At 29.0% G+C, this 27,651-nt stretch overlaps 1 protein-coding gene across 1 annotated transcript in view; it reads left to right on the top strand.

Moving 5' to 3' along the window:
* The window catches only part of LOC111636613 (cold shock domain-containing protein E1-like), a 92,917-nt gene that overhangs the window by 61,640 nt on the left and 3,626 nt on the right, over positions 1–27,651 (top strand). Inside the window, exons 6-14 of the mRNA XM_023381895.1 lie at positions 4,714–4,965; positions 8,948–9,031; positions 10,727–10,893; positions 12,221–12,392; positions 14,967–15,110; positions 21,052–21,372; positions 21,461–21,639; positions 25,607–25,836; positions 25,916–26,079. Of these exons, the coding sequence (XP_023237663.1) occupies positions 4,714–4,965; positions 8,948–9,031; positions 10,727–10,893; positions 12,221–12,392; positions 14,967–15,110; positions 21,052–21,372; positions 21,461–21,639; positions 25,607–25,836; positions 25,916–26,079 (1,713 nt within the window). The remainder of the gene's footprint in view (positions 1–4,713; positions 4,966–8,947; positions 9,032–10,726; positions 10,894–12,220; positions 12,393–14,966; positions 15,111–21,051; positions 21,373–21,460; positions 21,640–25,606; positions 25,837–25,915; positions 26,080–27,651) is intronic.

Raw genomic sequence — 27,651 nt, forward strand, 5'->3', positions numbered from 1 at the left:
TACCTAGATGTCATTCTTGCGATCTTGTGAATTGTAATTATACAAAATAACACGCGATTAGTAGAAAAATAGTATATGGTAATTATATATATATATATATATATATATATTAAAAAATATTTTTATGATAAATATCTTATTGAATTATATTATGACTATTTTGGTCAAATACATGTTGCCTTCATTCTGGTAGTAGAATAATTCCACGTTTATAAAAGTTTTGATGTTTGCTTACAAAAAACGGATCCAAGTAATTTGTGACATTTTCATTTCAAGTAAACGTCTTACAGTTTAAAAAATTTTATAAAGACTGGAACAAGTAATAATCTGAGGTGCCTGATCTGGCAAATATGGTTGGTGTGATAGCACATCCCATCTGAGCTGTAACAGATATTTTACAGACAGATACAGATATTTTTTATTGATAATATACCAAAGGTACATTCCCGGTACCATTTACATACAACTGGGTGAGTCGCGACAATGAATACAGTTTACAAAGAAAATTGGTGAGAGGACAAATACCGTAAAAACAAGCTGTTGGAGATAAGTGACTAAGACAAACTAATAGATGCCAAAAGTACAAGTTTCAGAATTGAGATAAATAAAATGCATACAAAATAATTGAATGCAAAATACATAATGTAGAGTAAATAACAATAGTGAATATGATGCTTGTCATGTACAGTACCAAAAATAAAGCAAATGCGTTTACACAATCAGAAAGGGTATATGTACAGTAGAACTAAACGTGGGCACGCAGGCCCTTGTACAAACATCAAAACAACGTGGACATGCTGGTAGAAATGGCAAGTCCAATACATACAAACGCATATAAATAGAGGAGGTTAGGCTCAGAAGAGCACTAGATTTAGGTAGGCACGGTAGTTCATTTAAAGTACATGTTTACAAGGTTACAGAAGGCACTGTAGGTGTCCTTGTGCCTGAACAGACAAATGAAGTTAGAGGGAGGCCAGTTGTTGTAATTATGCTATAACAGTTTCTGACATGTTACCAAACTTGTGTGAAATTTGACATTATCATGGTAAAATACTACTACTGTTTTGTTGATCAATTCAGGCTGCCTTTTCTGTTTGATGATATTACTCAATTTGTTTACTTGATGGCAGTACACTTTCGAATCAATTGTTAAATTGTCTGGTAAAAGCTCAAAAAAAATTTTTCTTAAAATCCCACCAAAGAGAGTATCTCTCTTTAAGAGCATGTGGAACCCATATATTGAGCTTTGAAACAAAACCAATTCGTTTCAAGTAATCATAAACAGTTCAATTCGACAAATTTAATCTTAGTGATTTCACATGCTGTTATTTGGCAGTTTGCTTCAATCAGTACCTTTATTTTGTTTTCACTGGCCATCCAGAACGTGGTGTATCTTCAATATTGAAATTGCCAGAACGAAATTTTGTAAACCAGTTTTGGCACTGTCTTTCTCTCAACACATCATCTCCATATATGTACCACAAGTTTTTTCTTGTTTGAACAGCATTTGATTTTTTGGTAATAATAAAGCAAAATATGCCAAAAATGATGCTTTTGATTTTCCATATTTGATGGGACACCAGAAAAAAAATATTGTACAGAATCAAACAAGTTTTTACAAATAAGCCTTAAAATGTCAGCTGTCAAAATATATAATAAAAAATATGGTTTAAAATGAAATTGGCTGGTAAAATACATCTAATTCCTCTATTAATAAAAAAAAACGAAATTACTTTCCGAATAACCCACCAGGAACCTTATTATTACGATCATGACCTGACTGTGAGAGAGAGAGAGCTTACAATCATTTACATGTTGATAAATACCTTAAGAGTTCATAGAAATTGAAGATCCGTTCGAAACTTTCAGGGCGTAGGGAGTCACTTTTTTCTGAAGCAGCAACGATTTCTCTTGAGCGATGACAGATTCTCGAGTGCAATGGCAGCGGTGATGACAAGTGGCTGGACACACACAGTTCAAGAAAAAACTGGATGATGGCTGCTGCTGATTGTCATCACCCCTCCTTTTTATTAGGGAGCCCCTCCTGGGTTTTTCCCATGACTTGGTTAGGAATTTTAGTATATTGGGACCAATAGTCAATTTTTAACTTGTTGGTTCCGGATGAGATATCCAATGTGTCACCTTCAACAAGGAAGTAAGTTTGTGGGAACCAGTTTTAATTGACTTTAACATTTTCGTTTTTTGTTTTGTCTCTCTAACTTTTTCTCTTGACAAACAATATTTAAACAAAATATCTCACCAATTTCGGCTCTCACAAAACTTATTACCAATGTTTTTCTGTAATATTTCAGTAATGAACTTTGTCATTAATACTTTATGTAGAGTACATATTAGGACTCACCAATGGCCAAGCAGTTCCATTTTCTGAACATCAGAAGTTCGGTTGTGGGTTCATGCCTCACCTGGACAGGTTGGTCACATGGAGTTTACTGGGTTTTCTCCACACCCTTGAATAGGGGCCAGTTACCCATAACAAGACTTCTCAGAAGGTATTTTCCCTAGGCAGATTGCCCAAGTGTTGTGTTGTTGTAACTTAACAAACAACCAGTACATATGAACATGAGAAACTAATATTCTAAATCTGTGGCTCTCAAAGTGATGTTACCAGTCTTGGGGTGGTGAGTAAATCTAGGGGGTAAAAAAAGGCAAGGGGTCACTGAAGGTTGGGTCCTGACTGATTGATGACCATATGCAATGCTTTAGGTCATTGGCAGCCTTTCCCTTTCCTTCATTAAAACAGGTAAGAAGAAACATTTTAATGGTTTCAGGTAAGGAGAACAATGTACTGTACGGTAAGGACATAAAGTGTGAGGTTTGTAGCAAAGTTTTTTTAAGAATATTCCCAAGTCTTTCTCGTGCAAGGGAAAATGGTTGGGGTGTTGGGTATAACTTTATGGAACCAGGGGAGTGGTGGCACAAAAAAGTTTCAGAATCACTGTTCTAAATTATTATTTTTAAATATGAAATAGCTATTAAAAACATACATAAAGCTTTTTAATTGAATATAATTATTTTATATATATTATAGAATTTCCAGCCGTCACTACAAGACAGTGCAATACATGCCTACCAGTGCTCTTCTTTTAGTCAAACATCAAATAATGGAAACAACAACATCAATAAGAACTCATCGCCTCCATCAGGAACATCAAGTGGATTACGTGAAGCGGGAATTGTTGAAAAACTTTTGGTAAAGCATTAAATTAATTTTCTTTATTGGAATAATAATTTCAGTAAAGAAAAGTAAATTAAGCTCACTTAAATTGAATTTTTAGTGCTTAATTGTTTATTTAATATTTTTATTACAGCATTCATATGGCTTTATTCAATGTTGTGAACGACAAGCTAGATTATTCTTCCATTATAGCCAGTTTTCTGGAAATATTGAACATTTGAAGCTGGGAGGTGAGTAAACACTTTTCATTGTTTACTTGAACATTGTAGTTTGTTGTTAATTATAATCAGTTTATATATAAAAAAGTTACATAAATTCTAAAAAATCTATTTATTTTATTTTTATGTTATTGATAAATCATGTTTTTCAGTTGATAGTTTAACCAATAGTTTTCAAATAAAATTATACATAATTATAAAGTAAAAGTCTCTCTATATGGAGTATTTGTTTGAAAGCATTAAACTAAAAACAAGAATTGCAGCTTAATTATCACAATAAAGTCAATTGAATTTTTGCCTATTATGCCTTTATTTTTTGTTTTTTGTTAATAGTTCATATTCTGAATCTCTGGTTTACTTGAAATACATTTTGAATGTCAGATTCTTTTGACATTCCTCCTTGGTCCTACCAGTGTTCCTATTAGTCTTACTGTTCTCCTGTCACTTCTCACTCAGCAACTTAACTATCATCTGTGATAGTGAAATTGTCCAGCATGAGAATTAAGTTTCAGCTTAACTCATTTTTGCCAAACTTAACTCAGCTTTGCCAAACAGCTCTTGAAACTTTGCTATTGCAAAGTTTCAAGATCTGTCTACAGGAGCCCTTGAAAAGACACTGTTCTGTAAACAAAACACTATTTCAAACTAAATAACATATGACATTGAAATTTGGCATGTGCAGTGCAGAGAGAGGACATTACAGGATTTTCAAAATCATCAAATTTGAGGAACAGCAGTTACATGCATCATAATTACAGGTGAAAAATCAGTGGAAAATTGACACCCTAGGCAGGCAATTCTGTAAAAATAAATAAATAAAACTGCATACAGTTGCAGGTTGAATATAAATTAGTTGCAAATTAATAAGTAAAAATGAATTAAGTTTTGGACTAATAACTGAAATTGTTTTGAACTTTACATTTTTTATGTATTTTGAATGTATTTCTCTATATACTTGTATTTTTATTATTATTATTTTTTTAATGTTTTTTTAAAATCATTACTGGTACAAAATAATTTTTTGTAAAATTAGATTTTTGATCTATTAATATGTATTCAGATGTGATATTAAAGGAAAATTTCTATATACATTATTACACTCTGCAATACTCTTTCATGAATATATTTATACTGAAATAATTACATTAAAAAACTTAAATATCAATTCACCCAAAACTTTGACTTTGTAACATAATGTTTGTTAAAAAAGATTTTTATTGTTTATTATGAATTAAATTTATTTTAATGTAAATGCAATGTATATTTTATTAATGTATTTTTATAAATTGTTTTTAATAGGGACGGGTTGCCTATGAAAGTCGTGGTGAATGTTTCTTTCTTCCTTATACAAAAGATGATTTAGAAAGATCTGATACTCATCTAAATCCAGGAGATAAAGTGACATTTCAAATTGCTACTGATAAATGTTCTGGAAATTTGAGGGCAAGAAACATTGTTCTTGAAATAGCTCAACCAAGAAGATATCAGGGTGTAATTTGTGGTTTAAAAGAAACGTTTGGTTTTATAGAAAGAGCTGATGTTGTTAAAGAGGTTTGTATTATAATTGAATAATTAAATATTTAACTTGTAATTTTAATATAAATATATACATGTACATTACTTTTTAATTAGTGATGTAATTGTTACATACATTTGTTCCTATAAATTTTTGACATAATTTTCAACTTTCATAATTGAAGAAAATTATCAACATTGTTTTAAAGTAAATATTATATATAGAAAAGTAAAAATATTACTTTAAATAAACTATAATTATTACATTAGTTTTAGGAAAATTAAATAATACAAATATTAAACAGCATTTAAACTATTGCTAACATTTTTTTGCTGAAATGCTACAAGAATTTAGATTTAGTGACAACTTTCTTGGTACATTTTGCTAAAAAAACTGTTTTCCAAGTGGTTAAAGCATCTTAACATTAGTTTTTAAGATGTTTTAACTAGTGATGGGACAATACCAAAATTTATTCTGATTCTTTTGAATACTTTCTAAAGTTTATTTTAGTTTAGAAAAATAATGGTTTACATTATGAGCATGATACACTCATTAATTAATAAACATTATGTTTGAGAATGGAAGTGATTGAGAAATCCAGAATCAATCTTGAAAGAAACCCAAATATTTTCCATTTGTATGTAGATACGCATTTTATTGTGTAATAGAAAATAAATTTGTAATCTTATTTCAGATAAAATTAATGTTGCAACACTACCCTCCAAACAAATTCTAGCTAATTTTTTTTACTCAAAAAAAAAAAAAATCCCATTGTGTCATCTAACGTCATCTTTGAAAACTGTTTTGTTGGCCAATGCAATGGGGAGGGGAGAGGTAATGAGAAGATGCATTTCTTTTTTTAATGCTTCTTGCAATTGGCATGTCTTGTAAATGCTGTAATTCCATTGTATTTAACACTAAATGAGGTTTGGAAAATGATTCAACGAGCCAAACAAATATCATCATAATTATGAGTTAACCAAGTTTTGAGTTTATTCACTTGAGCCTGGTTTTCCTAAATGCACAGTTGTGTGTATTTATTTAAGGAAAAGAAGAATCAAACGAATGACTATACTGATTTATCTTGAAAAATCAATTTTTAAAAATCAAAGCAGTGGTAAATTTAGTGAGAAAAATTATTTTTACTTAGAATTGCACAAAACACATTTGAAAATTTAATGTATTACATCATCATTTGTGAATCCTAACAAAAACTTTAATAGTTAGTTATAATAGGAAAGTCATTTTATCATTAAAAAACACTTTTATATAGGTTGAACCTAATTTAGCTTGAACAACACCTTAAATACTTTTTCAGCAACACTTTAATTTGTTTAAATGAACATTTTCAATCCTTTTTATGGGTCTGTGTTAGGTTTAACAAAAAGATTTGAACTGTTAAACATTGCAAATCTTAAACCTGATGCAAACCTGTGAAAAGGGTAAAAAACATTTATTGAAACAAATTTAAAGTGTTGCTGAAAAAATATCTAAGGAGTTGTTCAAGCATTTTATCATTATAAGTAAGCATAATAAATATTAAAATATTTTATTTGATATATTATTCAATTAAAATATAATTTCATTTATATTGTAAACTGTTTTGCTGAAATTAAATATTTTTGTTTGGTCAGCCTTGATTTAAAATTGCTCGCCAAACTGAGCGCCAGGTTGCAATCCTAAAATCACTCTTTCTCTCCTAAAATGGGACAATTAGTACCAATTGAGTGCAATCTCTTGTCACTCTAACTACACAAAAGAAAAGTCAACCTTGACAGACATCATCTCATGTATGGGCGTTACGTATTTTCTGTTTTATAGACACAAAAGTTTCCAATAAACGAGTACTTAATTGTGTTTGTTTTTTGATGAATACTGTACTTAATTATGTCAGAAACTGTGTTTAAAAAAAAAAATTCTGATGGAGTGGAATATGTTTAAAAGTTGTGTTGCTGTCAGATGTAAGGATATGTCATCAGCTGAAGTTTATCAAATAATAGTTGTAAATGACATTCTCTCATATTACTCTCATATATCAACAGTTATTGAATTTGTTCTTTCACACCCAGTGCACACTGTTTAGTGTGAAAAGTTTCAGTGAGATGACATTAACAAAAACTCCAATTGGAAATTGCCTTGATGTATAAAATTTTAGCAACTTGTTAAACATCTCCATACATGGCCCCCAAGATGAGAATTTGACTTTTATTCAGTATTTGTTGCCTAGTGTGAATCAAAACAAGGATGATTGTCTAATAATGTATGATACTTGTGGGTTGTAACATTAGATTTATTGTTATATTGTTAGTTCAGTACACTGTAATAATGTACAGTAACTATGAGAATAAACAAATGTTTAAATAATAATTGGGCTGCAATTTAAAAATATTGTAGATGTATAAATTTCCAATGTTGTTTATCTGTCTGTCTTTCTTTAATCTCAAGAACAGCGTTAGATATATGAAATCCGAGACTAGCTATGGAAACCTTAGGGGCAGGAGGCCTCAATTAACTATATACAAACTTCCAATGTAAACCAGAAGTCACATTATTTCAATTCAAAACTTTTTCCTGAAAGCAATTAATAGATGTTTGGCATGACTCTGTTCTCAAAGGAAAAATATAACGTACAGGGGCAAGACACTACAGTACTAATTTGAGGTGAAGAGCATATATTTTGAACTAAATAAATTTAAAATTGCAGCTTGTTTATTGTTCTGAGCAGCCTCATGGATGAGAAATGTCAGCTACGGTTTCTAAAATTTTGCTGCAGCATTGTTTAGTAAAATTAGCTAAAATGCTACAGAAAATTTTTTCTCAGCTTAAACTCTGATTAAAGATAGCTGAATATTTTTTATTGTTAATTCACTTAATTTGAAGTATATGTAAGTGTATTAGTTCCAATTAGGTAATTATAAAAATACGGTTAATGTCCAGGGTCGTAGACCATCATGGCGGCTCTTCCTGTTTTAGCCTCGAAACCGGACCGCTTTGGAGACGACGCGAGCGAACGGCGGCGGCTGCTGCGCCGCGGCAGCGCCGGCGCTGATTCCAGCAAACAAAAGCAAACAGTGGGTACGCACGTTCTAACCTAACCTAACCTAACCTAACCTAACCTATTCTAATAATATAAACGGTAATAATTATGGTAATTTATTAGAATAGGTTAGGTTAGGTTAGAACGTGCGTCCCCACTGTTTGCTTTCTTGTCTTTGCTGGAATCGGCGATCAGCCGCCATGAGTGTACGTATCTGGACTTTAACCAAAATAACAAAATAACATTTTTTTTTACTCACCTTTGTCCGCACTCATTCGCCGACTCTGGCGTGACGCGCAGGTGCTCGCGTCGTCACGTGACACGTCGTCTCCAAAGCGGTCCGGTTTCGAGGCTAAAACAGGAAGAGCCGCCATGATGGTCTACGATCCTGTACATTAACCAAAAATACATAAAATATCTTTGTCAACGTTCAGTTATGATACACTTTTTTGAATTATCTTTCTGACTTGATATTGTATTTTGCATGATTATGTTATTTATACAAAAATTGTAAGTTTAGTATCTTTGTCAGTATTTGTGTGTTGGTAATGTGTTTTGAATATATTGAAAACATTTTGTAGAAAATTAATTTTTACAAGAAATTACAATAACTATAAAATTATTAGTTTTATTTATTCATACATACATTTAATTAATAAAATCATAATTTGAAGAAATCACAACTTTTTTTCAGCAGAATTTACTTGCTACTTTCATTTTGTAAGGAAAAAATTGAAATCAGACGTTTTAAAATATAAATATTATTTTTAAATGTTTTGTTTTTGTAATTTTTATCAAAAGACTAATAGTTCCTTACCATTACTTATTTTACACACAAAAAGCATGCAAAAACTGCTCTCAGAAAGAAAATTATTATTTTTGTTATATATGTGATAACTTTTAAAATAAATTTATGTAGAAAATATTAAAATATTTTAAAAATTTGATAAATTAAAATTTTACACTCATTATCTTTTCAGATATTTTTTCACTCAAGTGAATGTAAAGATTTTAAAAACCTAAATTTGGGTGATGATGTAGAATTCACTATACAAATAAGGAATGTAAGTAGTAGTTAAACTTTTTCATGTGTTTTTTGGCTTCTATAGTGAGGAAATAACTATGTATAAGTGTAACCAGTTTGCTTTACCTACCATATTTTACTTCCTTTACAATATATACTACTAGTCTGCTCCTGATACAGAATTATCATATCACATTATTTATACCAATAAAAATTTTCAAATAAACGTCAATCTTCTAATACTATTTGAGGACATTAGTGAAATTCATGCAATCTGTGTTGTTTTCCTGCACAATTTTAACTTAGTATTTCATATTTGATTGATTTATAGATAAGTTCTGCTGTAGAAAATTACTGAATCACTTCTTCTGAGTTTTTAAATTAAATTAAAATAAAACAATTGCAGCAGATGTATATGACAGCAAGTACGGGGAGTGAAAGAAAAATTACAAAGAAAGCAATAAGCCATTATCAATTGCAACAATGCCCAACCACATACATCTAGAAAAACCCAAGAAAATTTTGGTTTTCATGGTCAGAGTAACTTTATCCTTCTCATTCTGTAGACTGGTAATGCCCAAACTATGGTCCCTAGGCCAAATCCAGTCCACAAACATATTTGAGAAATCATTTATAAATGGTAGAAGTGGGCCTACTTTTTGTATGTGTAGAATATATAAAATATTTGTGGCTTGTCTATCTGTGACTTATGCACTATTTGACTCACCAGTTGAAAAGTTTGGGCACCACTGCTCTAGGTCTTGCTTCCATCAGATATCCATCTCTAGGTTCTTCTAAAGTTCATTAAATGGATAAAATTTTCATATTGATATTGAGGTTGATTAATTTGTAAAAAAATGTTTTTGCTTCAAAATCACAAAATTTGTCAAGAAAGAACTTAACAATAACTGTCTAAATGGGAACAAGTTGTATATATTGAAGAATATATAACAGATTGAAATTTATTGTATTGCTTTTCAAATATAAAATTTTAGTTTGTTAAGTAAACTGGAACAGTATTTATTTATTAACCTAATGTATTATTATTCGGAAAACTGTGTCTTAGCACAGTTTATAACTGGTTTATTGCTTATTTAACCTTCTTTGAAATGCTTTGGTCTGTTAAGGTTCTGATACCAAAACTTTCTAGCAATCAACTAGCCATTGTTTTTTCCTAATTAATATGTATAGATTATAGATAATATAAAAAGAATCTTTCTTACAGCAAAACTTTAATGGTAATTGTAATATTGTATACATACAAAAATATTCTGAAATTTTTTATAACTTTTGTATTAATTCAGTGTATGTAGACTTCAGGACTAGAAGCATAGCACATTATATAATGAGAATGAGCTTTAAATTAATTTAGGAAGAAGAATTAATCATTACATATATTTGTTAATTATGTAGATGAGACTAAAATACAGATTTATTTATATTTAAGGTTACATTTTACTTATTACATTATTATTAATAATATATATTACCATTTTTAAAATTGTAACTATTAATATTGCAGTCAAATGACATTACCATGTACAATTTTAAGTGGGATTGAAAACTGTTTTAATCACTTTAGGTCAATATTGGTTTTAAAAATAATTTATAAACTGATATTGATATTATGACAGCTATCTATTTTTAAGCAATATTTTAATAATTTTTAGTAATTTTAATAATAAAATTATTTAAGTGTAAATTTATGTTAAATTTTATTATTTATTTTGTTTAGAATAAAGAAGTGGCAATAAATATTGTCCATTTGCCATTAGGAACTGTTGTATTTGATGATGTCTCTAAAGAAACAGTAATGGGTCATGTTATTAAGATGTTTGATAAATTACAAACAAGACATCCTGAACCTATGTCTGGAAAAATTCGGTATCGTCGTGATAGCAGGTATGTTCATATTTATTATTGCAGACATATGCTTCTAAGTGAAAAANTTTTTAACACAACGATTTCTATTAATTTTGACGTAAACTAAATTGAAGAATTTACTACACGTTTTGCATAAGTAATAGGAAGAGAAAAATTTTCTTTCGTAGGCTTCGAAACGTTTTATAAAAGTTCTCGATGCAAATGAGAGTAACTTTGATTAATGGAAACAAATACGTCACGCGTCATGTTAGCTTTACAAATTATAAAAGATATTCTCAAAGGTCTTGTATGCATCACATGTTCTGTCATCTTGGTCTTTATTCTTTTGATACAGAGAATGATAATTTTCGAACAAAACCGTGATAAGAATGCGGTGCCATTAATATTTATTTAATAGCATGAACATTTATGTTTACTGTTACGATAATAATATAATTTTTAGTGTGATAAATCCATTTTATGAATAAGATAAGTAATTGAAGACAGTACATTATTGCTCATTACCTAAATATGACCTAAGAGCATGTTCCATTCCTTGTATTTCTTGTTTTCATACTCTTTTCACTGTGTTGCAGTCAGAAACAAAGATAACCACATGTCCCATAGCATAGTGTTTAATAACTCATAGCAATAATTAAAATATTTTATGGTAAAAAATATAGAAATGTATTTTATAGGAGTTATAAATTCTTTGTGTTTTAATACACCATATCTGCAGTTGATTTTATTGGCCATGTCTGATGTATATTGCATTATTATTAGGCTGCAATTTTCAAACTGCAGACCTATACATTCTCACTGTCATCCAACTGTACTTCATTAATCTTGAGAATGGAGTGAGTTAGATGAAATTCAGACCAGTCATGGAAAGCTTAGGGACTGGAGGCCCTAGTTACCTTTATATGAGCTTCCAGTATGGACCAGAAATTATGTAACTTCAATTAAAAATTTTTTGCCTCACTATATAGAGAAATAAATTTGGTATAGAGTTGATCTCTACAGTAAACTGAAATCAGTAATATATCATTCAATGCTCTAAGGTGTACAATATTCACAGGATCTCACTTTTTCTGTGACAAGTCACATGAAAAATAACATCATTATTGAGAAAAAACTTTCAGATTTAGCATTGAAAATTATATTTATTTAAATTCAAATATAGTAAAAAATTTCAGCCCAGTATTGTGACAATGTCACAATAAGTAATTTCTATTTTTATTATATATAGTCTTAAATAAGATAAGCTATTGTCATGTTAGACAAATATATATTACAAATAATATAGAAATTTCAAATATATATTATTTAATCAATTGGATTATAAAATATGATTTTGTTTTTAAAGGGAAATGGAAATTTCTTTTGGTGAAAAAGACACAAAAGGTGATTTTACCCTTCAAGTTGGAGATTGGGTTCAGTTTAACATAGCTACTGATCGTCGTGATAAACTTCAACATGCCACAAATATTGATTTATTAGATGAAAGTTTTCTTGTGTCAGGAGAGATGAGAGAACAGGTATTTTGTTTTTGTTTTTTTAGCATATCATAATCAGTTTTAGGTTTTTCAATCATATTCAATGCTTTTGTAAATATGATAACTAAATAAATAAAAATTTAATAAATATACAATTCTCTGGGTGATCATAGGATGGGAAGAGTATAAAAAAACTTCATAAAATAAAAATTATAGTAATGAAAGTAATGTTTTTCTATGCTTTAAGAATATTAGTTACAAGCAAGGCAACATTAATTATTTTGTATTATTGGGTTTTCTTTTGATGTATGGATGTTTAAAAAATATGTACAGTGATACCCCGAACTTATGCGATAGGTGGGACTGAGCGATAACCGCATAAGTCAAATTCATGTAAGTCGGGGTATAATTTCGCAATTTGTGTAAAATCCAAGTCGGATGTATGTAAGCTAATAAATGTTCTCGTTAATCTTATCTCGTCTTTCGATTCGTTCACGGTTACAAGAAATCACCACATAGAGTCTCTCGAGTTTCCATAGATATAACAAACACAGAAATAAATAACACAAAATAAATTGTAGCTATGTGTCGATTCCGCGTGACACATCCAAACATATAAGCTGAACAATAGTGTGGGGGGGAGTAATCAAGGGTTGCGTGGCTCTCAAACAAAAGACGAATCTACGAGATTTGAAAATCGCGTAACTCTGGGTTCGCGTAAGTCGAGGTATTACTGTAATTCATTTTTAGACATTACAAATTTAAAATAAAGAGTTAATTAAAATCAAAATATTTTCTATTGATATTTATTTACAAAAGAATAAATTATAATTCAAGAATATAGAAAAAATTCAAAAATAAATCAAAACTCTAAACAAAAATTGAATATTTAAAGAAATTCAAAATTAAACATCAAATTTATTTACTTGATTTAAGTTTGTATTTTCATGCTTGCTTAAAATTACATAAATACATGACAAGTTAATCATATTATAGAAAAATATTTTGTGAATACAGTAGAGCATCGTTTATCCAAATCAATTGGGGACTGGGGTTGTTTGGATAACTTATTTTTCGGATAACCAATTATGTACGAAAAAATTATTAATTTATCCCGTGTTGAAATTTTTCTTTGTTGCGTGTCGCTTCGTATTGAATTTTCATCAATGTTAAGCCTAACAAAGACTATTGTATCGTTAAAAAATTTTTTAAAATTTTGTACAAACAAAATAAATATATTGAAAAATATAAAAACAATAAAAAATTATACTTCAGAAGTTAATTTAGTATCAAAAACGTAAAATATTTGAGTAGCCGAAGACATAGCCAAAGATTACAGCGCCACAGCACTGGCGAAAATTTAAACTTGTCGACTGGAATTCATTCTGATAAATGAAGCTCTACTGTATTTACACATTCTTAAATTTTTAAATATGTTAATGATTCACTTTTTTTTAGAAACTATCATAAGTTTTACCTGTATATCTTTTTTATGTAGAAAAAATAACTTTTAGAATAACATGTCATGAATTAAGATGTTTTAATATGAAAATAATGAACTATATACAGTGGGTGATCGGTTAATGAATATAATTCATTCAAAGGCAATGTTTGCTACCCGAATTGTTCGTTAACCTATTATTAATTTACCATATATTTTTATGGGAATTTGATTAATTCGTACTGGCAACTCCAAATAAAAAATAATTATTATGTAATTTCTTAATATGTTTATTTACATGTAATAACAAACTAAAAGCAATTTCACCATTTTTTCATGGATGGCAATCTTTTTTTCTCAGATGTGATTTTTCTTACATTTTTATCTACTTGAGCCTTTTTGATTATCTTTCTTAGCTAAGATTGTGCCTACTTTAGACCTGTTGAAGCCATACTGCCTAGCAACATTAGACATCTTCTGCTCACTCTCTACCTTGGCTATTATTTCTTGCTAAGTTTCTATAGTGAACACAGTTGTTGACACTACACTTTTTTTAGATTCTATAATATCAGTTTTTTAAAATAAAAAGTTCAGAAAATCACTTACAAAAATCAGCTAATGCAAAAAAAGGTTATATATACAACTGTGAAAGTCTTGTTCCTTAAACCATTCATAGATACCAGTAAAATATAGGCCTAGTTTTACAAATCTTAAATGCATCGTTGCTACTTATTGTTTGTTCTTTCAGGTGTTTATCTGAACATGTGTTTGTTGTTTGATTTGTTTGCAGTCCAAATTGTTTGTTAACCAATCACCCACTGTACTAACAAATGATTGAAGTTATAAATAAAAATTTAAAGTAGTATTAATTTTAGAAAAATCTTAGACCTTATTTACAATGATTTTAGAAAAATGTAGTATTACAACATATGAAAAGTTTGGTTTTTTCATTATTTGATTCTTTACAGATTGATAATTCTCTCAGAATACATTTTCAATAGTATTAAAACTCAAATACTTCAAATACTTCAGAACTGCATAAATGAAAAATTCAAATAAATGAATTTTTCATTTATGCAGTTCTCTAGTAATCAATTATTGCCTTATTAACTTGACTATTTTTATATTTATTAAAAATGAATTTTTCAATAAATATCACATTTTTGTGAAATTAGGGTGTAATTGTTGCAATGAAAGAAAATTATGGTTTTATAAAATGTGAGCATAAAGATTCAAGAGTTTACTTTCGAACATCAGAACTTTTGGATTCCACTCAAACACTCAATGTCCAAGATGAAGTAGAATTTACAGTAATGCAGGTATTTATATTAATTATTTTCTTTTAATCTTCATTTTGGTATTTTTTCACAATAAATCAATAATTTTCAGTTTTCATAAACTGTGTATAAATTTAGATAAACTGGGTTTTTTAAATTGATGTGTCATACTGTTTTGTTATTTTTCTGGTAACATAATTTTCAATTTTTTAAATTTTTTCACATTTTAAAAAATTGAAACCTATGTTACTAGAAAACTAGAAAAACATTTCATAATTATTTGCAGACCAGCCTGATATTAACCTGTGATCATATCTGCCTTTTTTTAACACTTGTACATGCTTAAGGTGTTAGATTTTTTTTTCTATTAATTTTTCATGCGTAATTACACTGTATGTAATTGCTGTTCCTCAAGTTTGGTGATTCTGAAAAAATTCCTGTAATGTGTCATCTCTGCATGTACTGTACCACATTTCAACATTGTGTTGTTAAGTTTTTGAGATATTGTTTTGTTTACAGAACAATGTTTTTTTTTTTTTTATGGCTCCAGTAGACTTTGAAACTTTGCAATAGCATGGGCTAATTTGAAATAAGTTTAACTGGAAATGAATGATGGGGGCTGAGGTGTTTCTCAGAGCTAGAAAATGATCTTTCTGAATTTTTCAGGTATGAAATAAAGCCATGAAAACATTTAAATTGTTGAAGGTCATGTGGAGACAGGTGTTTGAGGTCATTATGTCAGGCATAGCTAACAAATATTCATTGTATTTTGACTCTCTTGCAGCAATCTTGAGAGATCTCCATGACATCATTTTTAATGATGTCAAGTCATTAAGAATGGCATTAGAATAGAAAATCATTATGAATACATCCAGTCATGTGACAATTTAAAAAATTGTACACAATTATATATGCAAAAGTACCAAATTTTTGCAGTACTTTTTTGAGGAGGAAAATTTTTACATGAGAATATTATGGAAGGACAGCTAAGTAAATTAATTTGGTGAAAAATGCTTGAAAAAACTAGTAGGTGCAGAAAATCACCACTATTGCATGTAATTGTGGGTTAATAACATTTCAAGAAATTATAATTTTAGAAACCTTATAGTTCATCTTAATAAAAATTTAATTTTTTAACTCATTATTATACATTCAAAATTTTATCAGTGGTTTTATTTTAAATATATATGCACTTATTAAAAAAGCAGAAAAAACATGATAGAATAATTGTTTTTGAATAATTAAAAAATTTAAAGTTGTGAATGCAATAATTTATTCTATAACATGCATGAATTAGAAAATATTTCAAGGTAATGCTGCTGCTACAATATATGAAGTATTTTGCAATGTATTAGCAAAAGTTGAAAAATCCTCTTAGTTTCTGTCCAGGTAATCATTAGACACTTCCATATAAAATAACATTCTTTTCCCGTGTAATGAGCTGGTATTTAGTAAGATGAATTATTAGCAGTTGCTACATCATTCTGAAAAATAAATTTTTAGAAAAAATAATTATAATTTTTCCTTTATAAAAAGAAATTCATAAAATGCCAAAATATCTATTTTAAAAGAAAATAAAAAATATCTGTTTGTTCCACTTATTGTAATAACTTTGGAACTTGTCTGTACTGATAATAATAATAATAATAATATTAAGTGGAGTAAGTAAATTCTAAATTAATATTAAGTGGAATAAGTAATAATTAATGTAAATTCTATTTCTTTTTTTCTTTGTCTGTGGACATTATGAGGCATTTTTAATCATGTTTGTTGTGGGTGAGGATGACTTAGTGGTTAAGTTAGGTGGGGATGATGCTCAGAGTATCCAAGTAGACTACCTAAGAAAAATTCCTGGGGTTGCCCGTCTGGATTTGATCCTGGGTCCTCCAGAGCAGTAAGCTGATGTCTTAACAGTCTTTGTTATCCAGCCATCAACTCTAATATTATAAGAATATATTTTTATTGTTTAGTGTAACTTGAAGATTTATCAGTCAATATGTTGTTCATTCAGTATTGTTTGTCTGCTATTGCCTTTAACAACAATTATTAAATTATTGAAGTAAGAAATACTAGCAAGTTAAACTATTATATTGTGAGCAAATAATGATTAAAGTGATGAATATTTAACATTTAAAGCAACATTTAATTATGATGACGATAATTGATGATGATTGCACGCCATTAACCATATATTAATGCTAACAGTGTGAAAAGACAGCTGTTTAAAATTGCCTGTTTACATAATCAAAATTTTAATTTAAAAACTGATATTATTATTGGCTTTATGCACAAGTTGCACAAGTTTTTGATATCAAAAAGTGTGCTCTTTATAAGTTTTTCAAACTTAAACAAAAAATGAGGCAATGTATGAAATATCATTGGTCTGTATATTACATTCCCAGAAATAAGAAAATAGTTTTTGCAGTGGATATCTTACATTTGAGAATACTTTACAATTATTGGAATTTATTTCAGTTTATATTATTTCGGTGTAGCATTTCTCTTGTTAATGAACTATTTATAGTTAATTACTTAATAATTTGACTTCATGATTCTTGAAGAATACCTAACTTGATTAGATAATTCAGGGCTAGCGAGAAATAAGTTTCCCACTTCAGAGAGCTCTGGAATGTGCTCTACTGCTTGAAATGAGACAAAATTTGGACTATAGATAATTCAAATGATGTGCTTGATATTTCTTTAATAAATAAAAAAATAGTACAAAAATCCGTCAATAGGTGGCACTATAGCACAAAAATATTGAATATGGTGCACATATCAATGTTGAATATGTAGCACTAAAACTGCTCAGTATGTCTTCTTTCATTTTGAACCATGTGCTCTAATTGCAAAACCTATTTTCCACAGCTGAACGCAGTGAGTTTGCCAGAATATCCAGAACATGGTGCTGAATGCTGTCTTTCAGATCTAGCACAGATGCAAGTCTTCTACAGTAGTCATTGTCCTTCAGGAAACCCCATAACCAAAAGTCACAAGGAGGTGATATCCAGTGAGCAAGGAGGCCATGCTGTAGAAAAATAATGGCTGATTACTTGTGCATCTGTGAAATGCTGTCTTACCCCCGTATTCACCAACGCGAGTTAGAGTTAGGGTTAACTCTCGAGTTATTGGTAAATTGGTATTCACCAACTCTGAATCTCAAGTCAAACACAATAACCCTAACTCTAACTCTAGAAAATCGGTGAGTAGACGATAACTCTAGGTTTCATGCTTGCGCAAAGCGATCTATTTCAAAGAAAAACGGCAATGTTTGACTAGGACGAAGCCAAGATGCTAGTAAATCTGAAATATCTAGATTAAATAGATTGTACGGAACGAAGAAATCGGCGAATTATTTCCAAGAAGAAATGACCTTGAACAATTGGACGATTATGATTTTCTATGTCGATATTGTTTGCCAAAAGAGAGTTTAAGAAACATACTAGAACGAATTGGTCACAATTTAGTTTCTACATCATCGAAAAATTATCCGATGTCACCGATGGAACAACTGTTGTTGGTTCTACGTTTTTATGCCACAGGAACATTTTAGTTTGGCATGCACTATTTTCCATTTCACTTTCTGCCATTTTCTACACATGTTTGCTTTCAACCAATAAAGATTCTGCTTACGAAAGAAGACTTGTTTAATCTTGAACGCAGGATTGTTTTAAAGCATTAACTCTAGAGTAGTGAAACTCTAGAGTTCTACTTTTATCTGAATACGAAAGAAGAGTAACTCATAATCTGACTTTGTAATCTACATCTAAACTTGAGTTCGTCAACTCTCTGTTTAACTCTCGTTGGTGAATATAGGGGTTAGTATGGTTTGTGATTAGAGCCCATTGTTCTAAAAGGAAGGAGGACAGACATATTGAGCAGTTTTAGTGCTTACATATAAACATCGCTAAACCCGATGTAATATAGCTAATCACCAAACATATGCCGTAAATCCATCGGGCTAGTTTTAAGGCTAATTACTAAATAAATTACGTAATTAATTTGGCACTAGAGGTAAGCGTTAGGTGCCATCTCTTATTAATATTAATAATTATAAATAAATTAATTAATTTAAATAATTTAGAACCGCTGGGAGAAANTGAATACGAAAGAAGAGTAACTCATAATCTGACTTTGTAATCTACATCTAAACTTGAGTTCGTCAACTCTCTGTTTAACTCTCGTTGGTGAATATAGGGGTTAGTATGGTTTTTGATTAGAGCCCATTGTTCTAAAAGGAAGGAGGACAGACATATTGAGCAGTTTTAGTGCTTACATATTCAACATTGATATTGTGCACCATATTCAATATTTCTGTCCTCCAGCACCACCTATTGAAGGATTTTTGTACTATTTTATATTATTTAATAAATATCAAGCACATCATTTGAATTAGCTGTAGTCCAAATTTTGTCTCATTTCAAACAGTAGCACACACTCCAGAGCTCTCTGAAATGGGAAACTTATTTCTCGCTAACCATGTACTTTTGGCTGATTTATAATTCTGTTGTATCTTACATAATTCCCTAGATACTTGTATAGCTAAACACCAACCGTATGCCGAAAATCTTTCGGGCTAGTTTAAGGCTAATTACTAAATGAATTACATAACCAATTTGGCTCTAGAGGTAAGCGTTAGGCGCCATCTTTTATTAACATTAATAATTATAAATAAATTAATTAATTTAAATAATTTAGATCCAGATAGCGTAACTGGCAACGCATCTGCACAGTAAGCAGGAGTTGTGGGTTTGAGTCCCGCTCCGGGCCGATTTTTTTCTCCCAGCGGTTCTAAATTATTTAAATTAATTAATTTAGTTATAATTATTAATGTTAATAAGAGATGGTGCCTAACGCTTACCTCTAGAGCCAAATTGGTTATGTAATTCATTTAGTAATTAGCCTTAAACTAGCCCGAAAGATTTTCGGCATACGGTTGGTGTTTAGCTATATTTTATATCGGGTTTAGCAATGTTTGTATAGATACTTGTATAACTGTTATTCAATAAACCAACTTCATTCCAAATATTTTCCTGTTTCTGTTTTGGTTTGAAAAAATTAATGTAGTATAACAAGCATAAAAACCAAAACTTCAGCAAAGAATGTAAATTTAACGAAAAAAAAACATTTTTAATTACTTTTATCAATCATTTTCAAGTTACAAACTGTTGATGATTGCTAAAAGCAATTGAAAATGTTTGTTTTTCATTAATTATTTTTTTTATGCTTGTGTTATTCTACAGTTATTAGTTCTACATTTGTTAAATGAGTATATTTTAATAATAATATAATAGTTTTTTTTTTATTTTCCTAATTTATAGAAAGAAGGAAAAGGAAATGATGCATTATANAATTAAAAATGTTTGTTTTTCATTAATTATTTTTTTTATGCTTGTGTTATTCTACAGTTATTAGTTCTACATTTGTTAAATGAGTATATTTTAATAATAATATAATAGTTTTTTTTTTATTTTCCTAATTTATAGAAAGAAGGAAAAGGAAATGATGCATTATATTAGCATTTTGTTACCTGATTAGTAACTGTTATAAATATGTAGCAATGTTTTATTAGTAGTATTGTATCTGGCAATAATATTTCTTCCATATATTTGATATATTGACAATGTTAATGTAAATTGTTTGCAGATTAAATTTATATATTAAGGCATTATTTGTTTTAATTGTGATAGGCTAAAATCTGATACCTGTTTTCGGTTCTATTAATAAAGGAAATGCTAATCTAGTAATTTACATATATGCATAAAGCATTCAAATTATTATTTATTAGTTAAAAACATTCTCAAAGCCAAAAGCTTTGTTTTGTAAAGCATTTAATGAAACATGAATTATAAATTTTGGAAGTTGTACGATTATTGAAAATGAATATACATTATACTTGGATTATAAATTTATTTATATCTTATTAATGAAAAAAAAAATTGTTTTATACAATATAAATTAATTTTCCTAAAACTTCTTCCAGGAATGTTCATCAAATCATCGCTTCCAAGCAATCAGAATCCGTAAATTGCCCCCAGGATCTGTAAAAAATAATTCAGGAAGTAATTCTAAAAACCATTTGTCTGAAAGACTTTGTGGAATAATAGAAAAAGAAGCAAATATTCAAGATATGAAATCTAATGATAGGAAAAGTTGTTCAGGAGAGAATGAATTCAACTTTTGTTGTAATGGTGATTGCAATAATGAAGGAATTATAGTTTATAATGAGCAAAATAAAAAGAAACATATTCATTATCATTTGAAAGATTGTGATTATCAGTGTCAACCTCATTTAGGAGATAAAGTAAGAACTGTAAACATAAATGCAAACTTTTGAATTAATGATTTTTCATATTTTTTACATGTAATATGATTTTTTTTTTTTATTACAGGTTGAATTCACTTTGACATCATTTAATGCAAATCAGGTAGCAACTGATATAAAGATTATTGACAGAAATAGTATGAATGGGTATAAGTGTACTCATCGAGGGTTTATAGCCGCACTGAAGGATGGTTTTGGTTTTATTGAAACTGAAGATCATGATCGAGAAATATTTTTTCATTGCAGGTAATTTTTACTTTTTTTAATATTTAAATAGGACTCGACATCGTGTCCAGGTGGGCAACCCCAGGAATAATTTCATGTGAGTCTATTTTCATCTAGTCACTCCCATTATGAGTCTGGTCAAACCCATTAGTGCCCATAGGATGGAGAGTCAAAAATAATGTATATTTATGCAGGGATGCACAACCTTTTGTGAAGAAGGGCCAAATTAGGATTAAGTTTACTGACTGGGGGTCGGACCTCCAAGCAATTAATGCGATGGCTGAGATTGGATGCTTGCGGCAATCTTCTTTATGTCTGGTGTAATGGCAGATGTTGAAACAACCAGCAGATTTTCCAAATTCTTGTTGGTTAACCTGTTCCATGTTTTGCACTTGTTTAAATTCATAAGTGAAAACTTGCAAGCTTGTTTGGCAGTATCTATGTATGCTTGTTCACATACATAGGTACTGCCAAACATGCTTGTACAAAATTGAGCATTGTCTTTCAGTTTTAGAAATGATGTATCTGGCAGTTCTTTGTAGAATGTGAGGAGATTAGAATTTTTGAACTGTGATTTCAATTCATCACTGCACTGGATGTCTATCAACTCAAATTGGACATCTGGAGGGGCATCTTCCACTTTCACATCAGATGGAGTTGAAAAAAGTTGCAGGTAGATCTTGTATTTCTGGAATTCACCAAACCTCTCATTGAATGATGTAAGGAGGGTGTTAACTTGGTCAGAGTAATTCATCTTCATATGTGGGTATTTCTCTTTCATGGCCTTGCAATGTGGAAAGTGTGTAAAGTTCTCTGATTGCATGTGGGACTTGAAAAGTGATAGTTTGGTCATAAATGCATTGATGTTACTTGTCAACTGAGAAACAAGTTGCATCTTTCCCTGCAATCTCAAATTAAGGTCGTTTAGATAAGCAGTAATGTCAGCAAGGAAAGCTAAATCACACTGCCATCTTTGTCCCTCCAAATTCCTTGTAGTGTTCCCCCGTTCTTTGAGGAAAGTGATAATAGGCCCCAATAGCTCCACAAATCTCTTGAGGACTGTTGCCTTGCTCAGCCAACGAACTTCAGTATACGTGGGCAGGTCAGCATAATCAGCATCTATTTCTTCAAGAAATGATGTGAAGAGTCGATGGTTGAGTCCATGACGGCGGATTAAGTTCACAGTATCATAGACATCTTTCAGCAGACGTTCAAATCCCAGCTTCTTTGCACAAAGTTGCTGTTGGTGAATTATGCAATGATACTGGACTAACTCCTTTTGCCTGTCCCCAAGGTGGTTTTTCAGCAAGGTGAAAAATTAAAAATAATAATTTAATTTTAAATTTACGAAAAAAAGAATGTAAAAATAAAAGTAAATAAAAAGTTCCAATTAATTTACTACTTAAATAACCTAAATATATCTGTTTTCTTTCAAACAAAAAAAACCGCAGCTTTCTAGCTACACGGAATCATTTTACAACCCTCTTTGTTGACAAGTTTATGGCTTGACGCGGTTTGTAATAATTATTAAATCCAAAATATTTTAATGCAAATGGCTTCCTTTTAGTCGTAATGACTCTATTCCAACTACAGTATTAATTTTCTTGGTCCAACTTAATAATAATAAATTTGATGTGAAAAATTTTTTTTCTATTCTTTGTCTATGGAGAGATATTGTTGTAAATTATTGGTTTTATAGCTTTTTGTACATTCCTTTTTGAACTCTGGTTAGTTTTTTCTAGTTTGAATGACATTAGGTTGACGAATAAGCGTCTTTTCAGAAAAGATTGATTCAAATTCGACTATACCAATCAGAATCTAGAATGTAAACAAATGCTAAAAAATCGTTATTTTCATGGTTTTTCAGCGCTATTTTCACTTATTTTTGTTATTTGACGCTATTTAGACTAATAAGCAAGTTTTCCAAAGTATAAAATTGAAGATTTCCCACCAAAATAGAAACTTCCCGATAACATCGGAAATGACGTTCTAACATCATTTTATTTGATTTGATTCTTCAAAAAATCGTTATAATACTATGTATTAGACTTAAAATATTCAATATCTAAACCAGAAAGCGTTAGCTAGAAATAGACTTATTTATAGAACAACTCCCCATTTTTCACTTCAGGGAAGGTTATAAAACAGTTGGGTGCTAATGACTTTGTGAAAGGGAAAAGTTCTACACTTAGAAACTTCAAAAGAAGGGATTTGGCCTGTATCGTCCCCTGCCGCATAAACATTGATAAGGGGCCGCAGGTTGTGCACCCCTGATTTATGTATATGTTGTTTGGGAGCAGTTGGATAAGAAAGAGTTTTACTACACTTTTATTTAGGTATTAGGACATACCAGGTATAGATGTATACCAGATACAAAAACAAAACACCTGCATTCAATTTAGTGATAAAACGCTGCTGGATATCAAAAATATGATCATTGAAGTTCATTTATTTCATATATATTGTGAAAGTTGATCCTTCACAATATATTTGAAATAAATTTAATTTACATAAGGCTAAATTATCAGAAAATTTCACTTTTAAATATTTACAAATAGTAGTTAATTAGTTTTCTCTAATCATCATTGTAGATGATTAGAGCAAACTAATTAATTAGAATTAATATAAAAAGAAATTATTTGTAACAAAATAAATAACTTATTTACATTCAAGAATTAATTTATTTTATATTGAGTTTGATAATATATTTTATATTGAGTTTGATAATATATTTAAGATTTAAAGGGAGACTGTCTCTTCAATATTATAATTTTTTAGTCACTTTTTAATCATTCTCTGAAAATATTTGTATGGAAAGACAAAACAATAATTCAAAATATAGTTGTAAAGATATAATGGCTGAAAACAAGTATAATAAAAATATCTGTTTTAATTTCAAAAAATGTAGCAATTATTAATATAATACTTTTAATCTTTCTTGCTGAAATTTGTTTCCATGGTATATGATCATGAAAATTTTATGTCACAAATATGCAATTTTTTCTTTCCATTCTGGATAGTGACAGTTCCACATCAGTTTTTTTTTTTCTTTTTTCATTTAATTATGATCTCAATGCCATCAAGAATTATTTCAACTAAAAAATATGGTTCTCCATTAAAGTAAATGTTCTTTTTATATTGATAAAGCTTGATTTTCATTGTCTAGTTGCTTTGATTTATTTAAGTACATTATAATAATTATTACTATTTTTTCCCATATACAAAATGAAATTGTGCATTCTTCTATTTTAAAAATTTGTTTTAATGATGTGATTATACTATAAATTTTAATATAATAATTTATATATATATATATATATTTAATCTAGGTTAAGTATATAAAATTTAGAAAATAGTTATATTTTGTGTTTTATGTTTCTTATTTTAATATTGCCAAAGCATCAATCAGAATTTGACTAGAGCATTATATAAGACTACTATGTTGAATAGAGTATTCTTTGAACTCATAGTTTATGGAATTAGCTATTGTTTGATATATATGACCTGATTATTTTATTTTGTATAAACTTTTTAAAAAAATTATCTTAACCTCTAAAAATCTTAAAACTTATTTACACAATAAACAAACTTAGTATGTTATGTTTGATTTATTAATTGTTAATTCAAAAGGTAGTGGCTGGTACAATGGCTTCAAGACACCCAGATGCATAGGAATTATAGAGAACAATAATCAATCATGAAAATATATTTCATAAATCAGACATAGAAATTGAGTTGCAATAATATTATAAATAAAAAGTTTTCTTTGTTGTCTCTTTATTCTGATAACAACATTTCAATACTTAATATTACAAAAATAAAAATATTGTTTGAGCTTATTTTTAAAGAAATCAAGCTATAGTTGTCTATGTCTTATATCAGTTTTTATTATTAAGTTAGCTATCAAAATATATTATTATAAATATTTCTTTTACTTATAATAGATTCTTAAAGTTTTCAATAAAATAAAATTATTTATTTGGCATAGTGTATTTGAGGGTAACATTAATTCATTGGAGATTGGCCAAGAAGTAGAATACTCATTATTATGCAAAGGATCAAAATTAAGTGCTGACAATGTTCGTAAGTTGTCAACAGGAACTATTCCAAATGAAGAAGTATTACCAGAAGTATTAAATGGGATCATCATACGTCCAGTACGTTGCTTTAATCCAGAGCAAGATGAATATTGTGGCTTAATACAAGTGACGGTTGATGGTATTTTAATTTCCATTTTCAATTAAATAATTCTATAGTAATTGTATTTATGACAGTTTAAATTGATTTTATTTAATAGAAAACATGGAGGAAGGTCCTAAATATCCATTTGGTATCACTAGTCTTGCTGACAAACATGAATTTTTACAGAAAGGGGATGTGGTTCAGTTTCAGATAGGAATAGTAAAAAGTACTGGACAGCATCGTGCTGTTAATATCCGTGCCATAAGAACTTACTTCCAGGTAAATTTTATTATTATACACGGAGCCAAAATATTAAATTTAATTAAATGTAATTTTTACCCCAGGCAACTGTAGAAACAATAAAAGGAAATTTTGGATTTTTGTCTCACGAAGCAGAAGAAGGAAAGAAATTATTCTTTCACATGTCTGAAGTGAAGGGTGGTGTTTCTCTTCAGCCAGGAGACAAAGTAGAATTTGTGGCTACACTTTTATTTAGGTATTAGGACATACCAGGTATAGATGTATACCAGATACAAAAACAAAACACCTGCATTCAATTTAGTGATAAAACGCTGCTGGATATCAAAAATATGATCATTGAAGTTCATTTATTTCATATATATTGTGAAAGTTGATCCTTCACAATATATTTGAAATAAATTTAATTTACATAAGGCTAAATTATCAGAAAATTTCACTTTTAAATATTTACAAATAGTAGTTAATTAGTTTTCTCTAATCATCATTGTAGATGATTAGAGCAAACTAATTAATTAGAATTAATATAATCATAACAATGGATAATAATAGATGAACAGATGCAATATGTAATATTTTATCTGGTGTATAGTAGATGATGCCTACCTTTTTAAGTCTTGGCAATTATTATTATTATATATATGCTTGTTAATTAAAAATATATACCCTATTCAGATTATTAATTAAATTAATAATTTAATAAATTATTCATATTAGAATAAAAACTTTTGTTTGTAATTTTATATTAAGAAACGATGGTTTAATATCTTACATTTGAAATTGTCTTTATTGTTTATATAGATTTTATTTATTCTACTTATTTTTTATTTTATTTACTTAAATAATACACTTTGATTAGTCTGTTTTTGTTTGTGTTTAATTCATATTTTCTTTTGTTTTGTATTGATTTTATTTTACAATTTAAAAGTTAGTATTTTTAAAAGAACTGTGTTTTCCTGAAATTCTATTCTATAAAAAATGTTGGATAATGGAAACAAAAAATTGAGAATAAGAATTTTTAAATTCTCCTTTTTTGACTTATTTTGTAATAACTAAAATCGGAATCTTTTGGATTTGGATAAAGAATTTTAAAGTTTTACATTCATGGAATTGGATTTCAATACTTAAGAGACGTGCATTGCAAATTTTAACTATAAAACTTTACGTTAGAAAATAAAAATAAATAAATAAATATTTATTTTTTAGATATTTGGAAACATATATACAGTATGTATATATGCGTGCGTATAAATGTAAGTAATGAAAGTAATTTAAAATGAAAATACTTGATGTTTTGAATCAAACTGTTTTCTATTGTATGAAGAGAATCAACTTTCTACTCTTCGTCATTGATATTTATCTGTAATAAAATAGATATAGTTAAATATGAATGATGATTATATAGAAGAAGTGAATTTTTAATTAAGAATCGTGAAAATTTCTTGTATATAAAAATTGTTTAAATCAATATAAAGAGTTAAAATTATTGCAATTTTCAATTAAGATTGCTGAGAAATCACGACACGCCGTCCATATTCTCAATTTCAGCAATTTATTATATTAGATTTAAAATTCCGAATTGATAATATAGAG

Source organism: Centruroides sculpturatus, unplaced genomic scaffold (assembly GCF_000671375.1).
Source record: "Centruroides sculpturatus isolate CEXI.00-Female unplaced genomic scaffold, Cexi_2.0 scaffold678, whole genome shotgun sequence".
NCBI lineage: Eukaryota > Metazoa > Arthropoda > Arachnida > Scorpiones > Buthidae > Centruroides > Centruroides sculpturatus.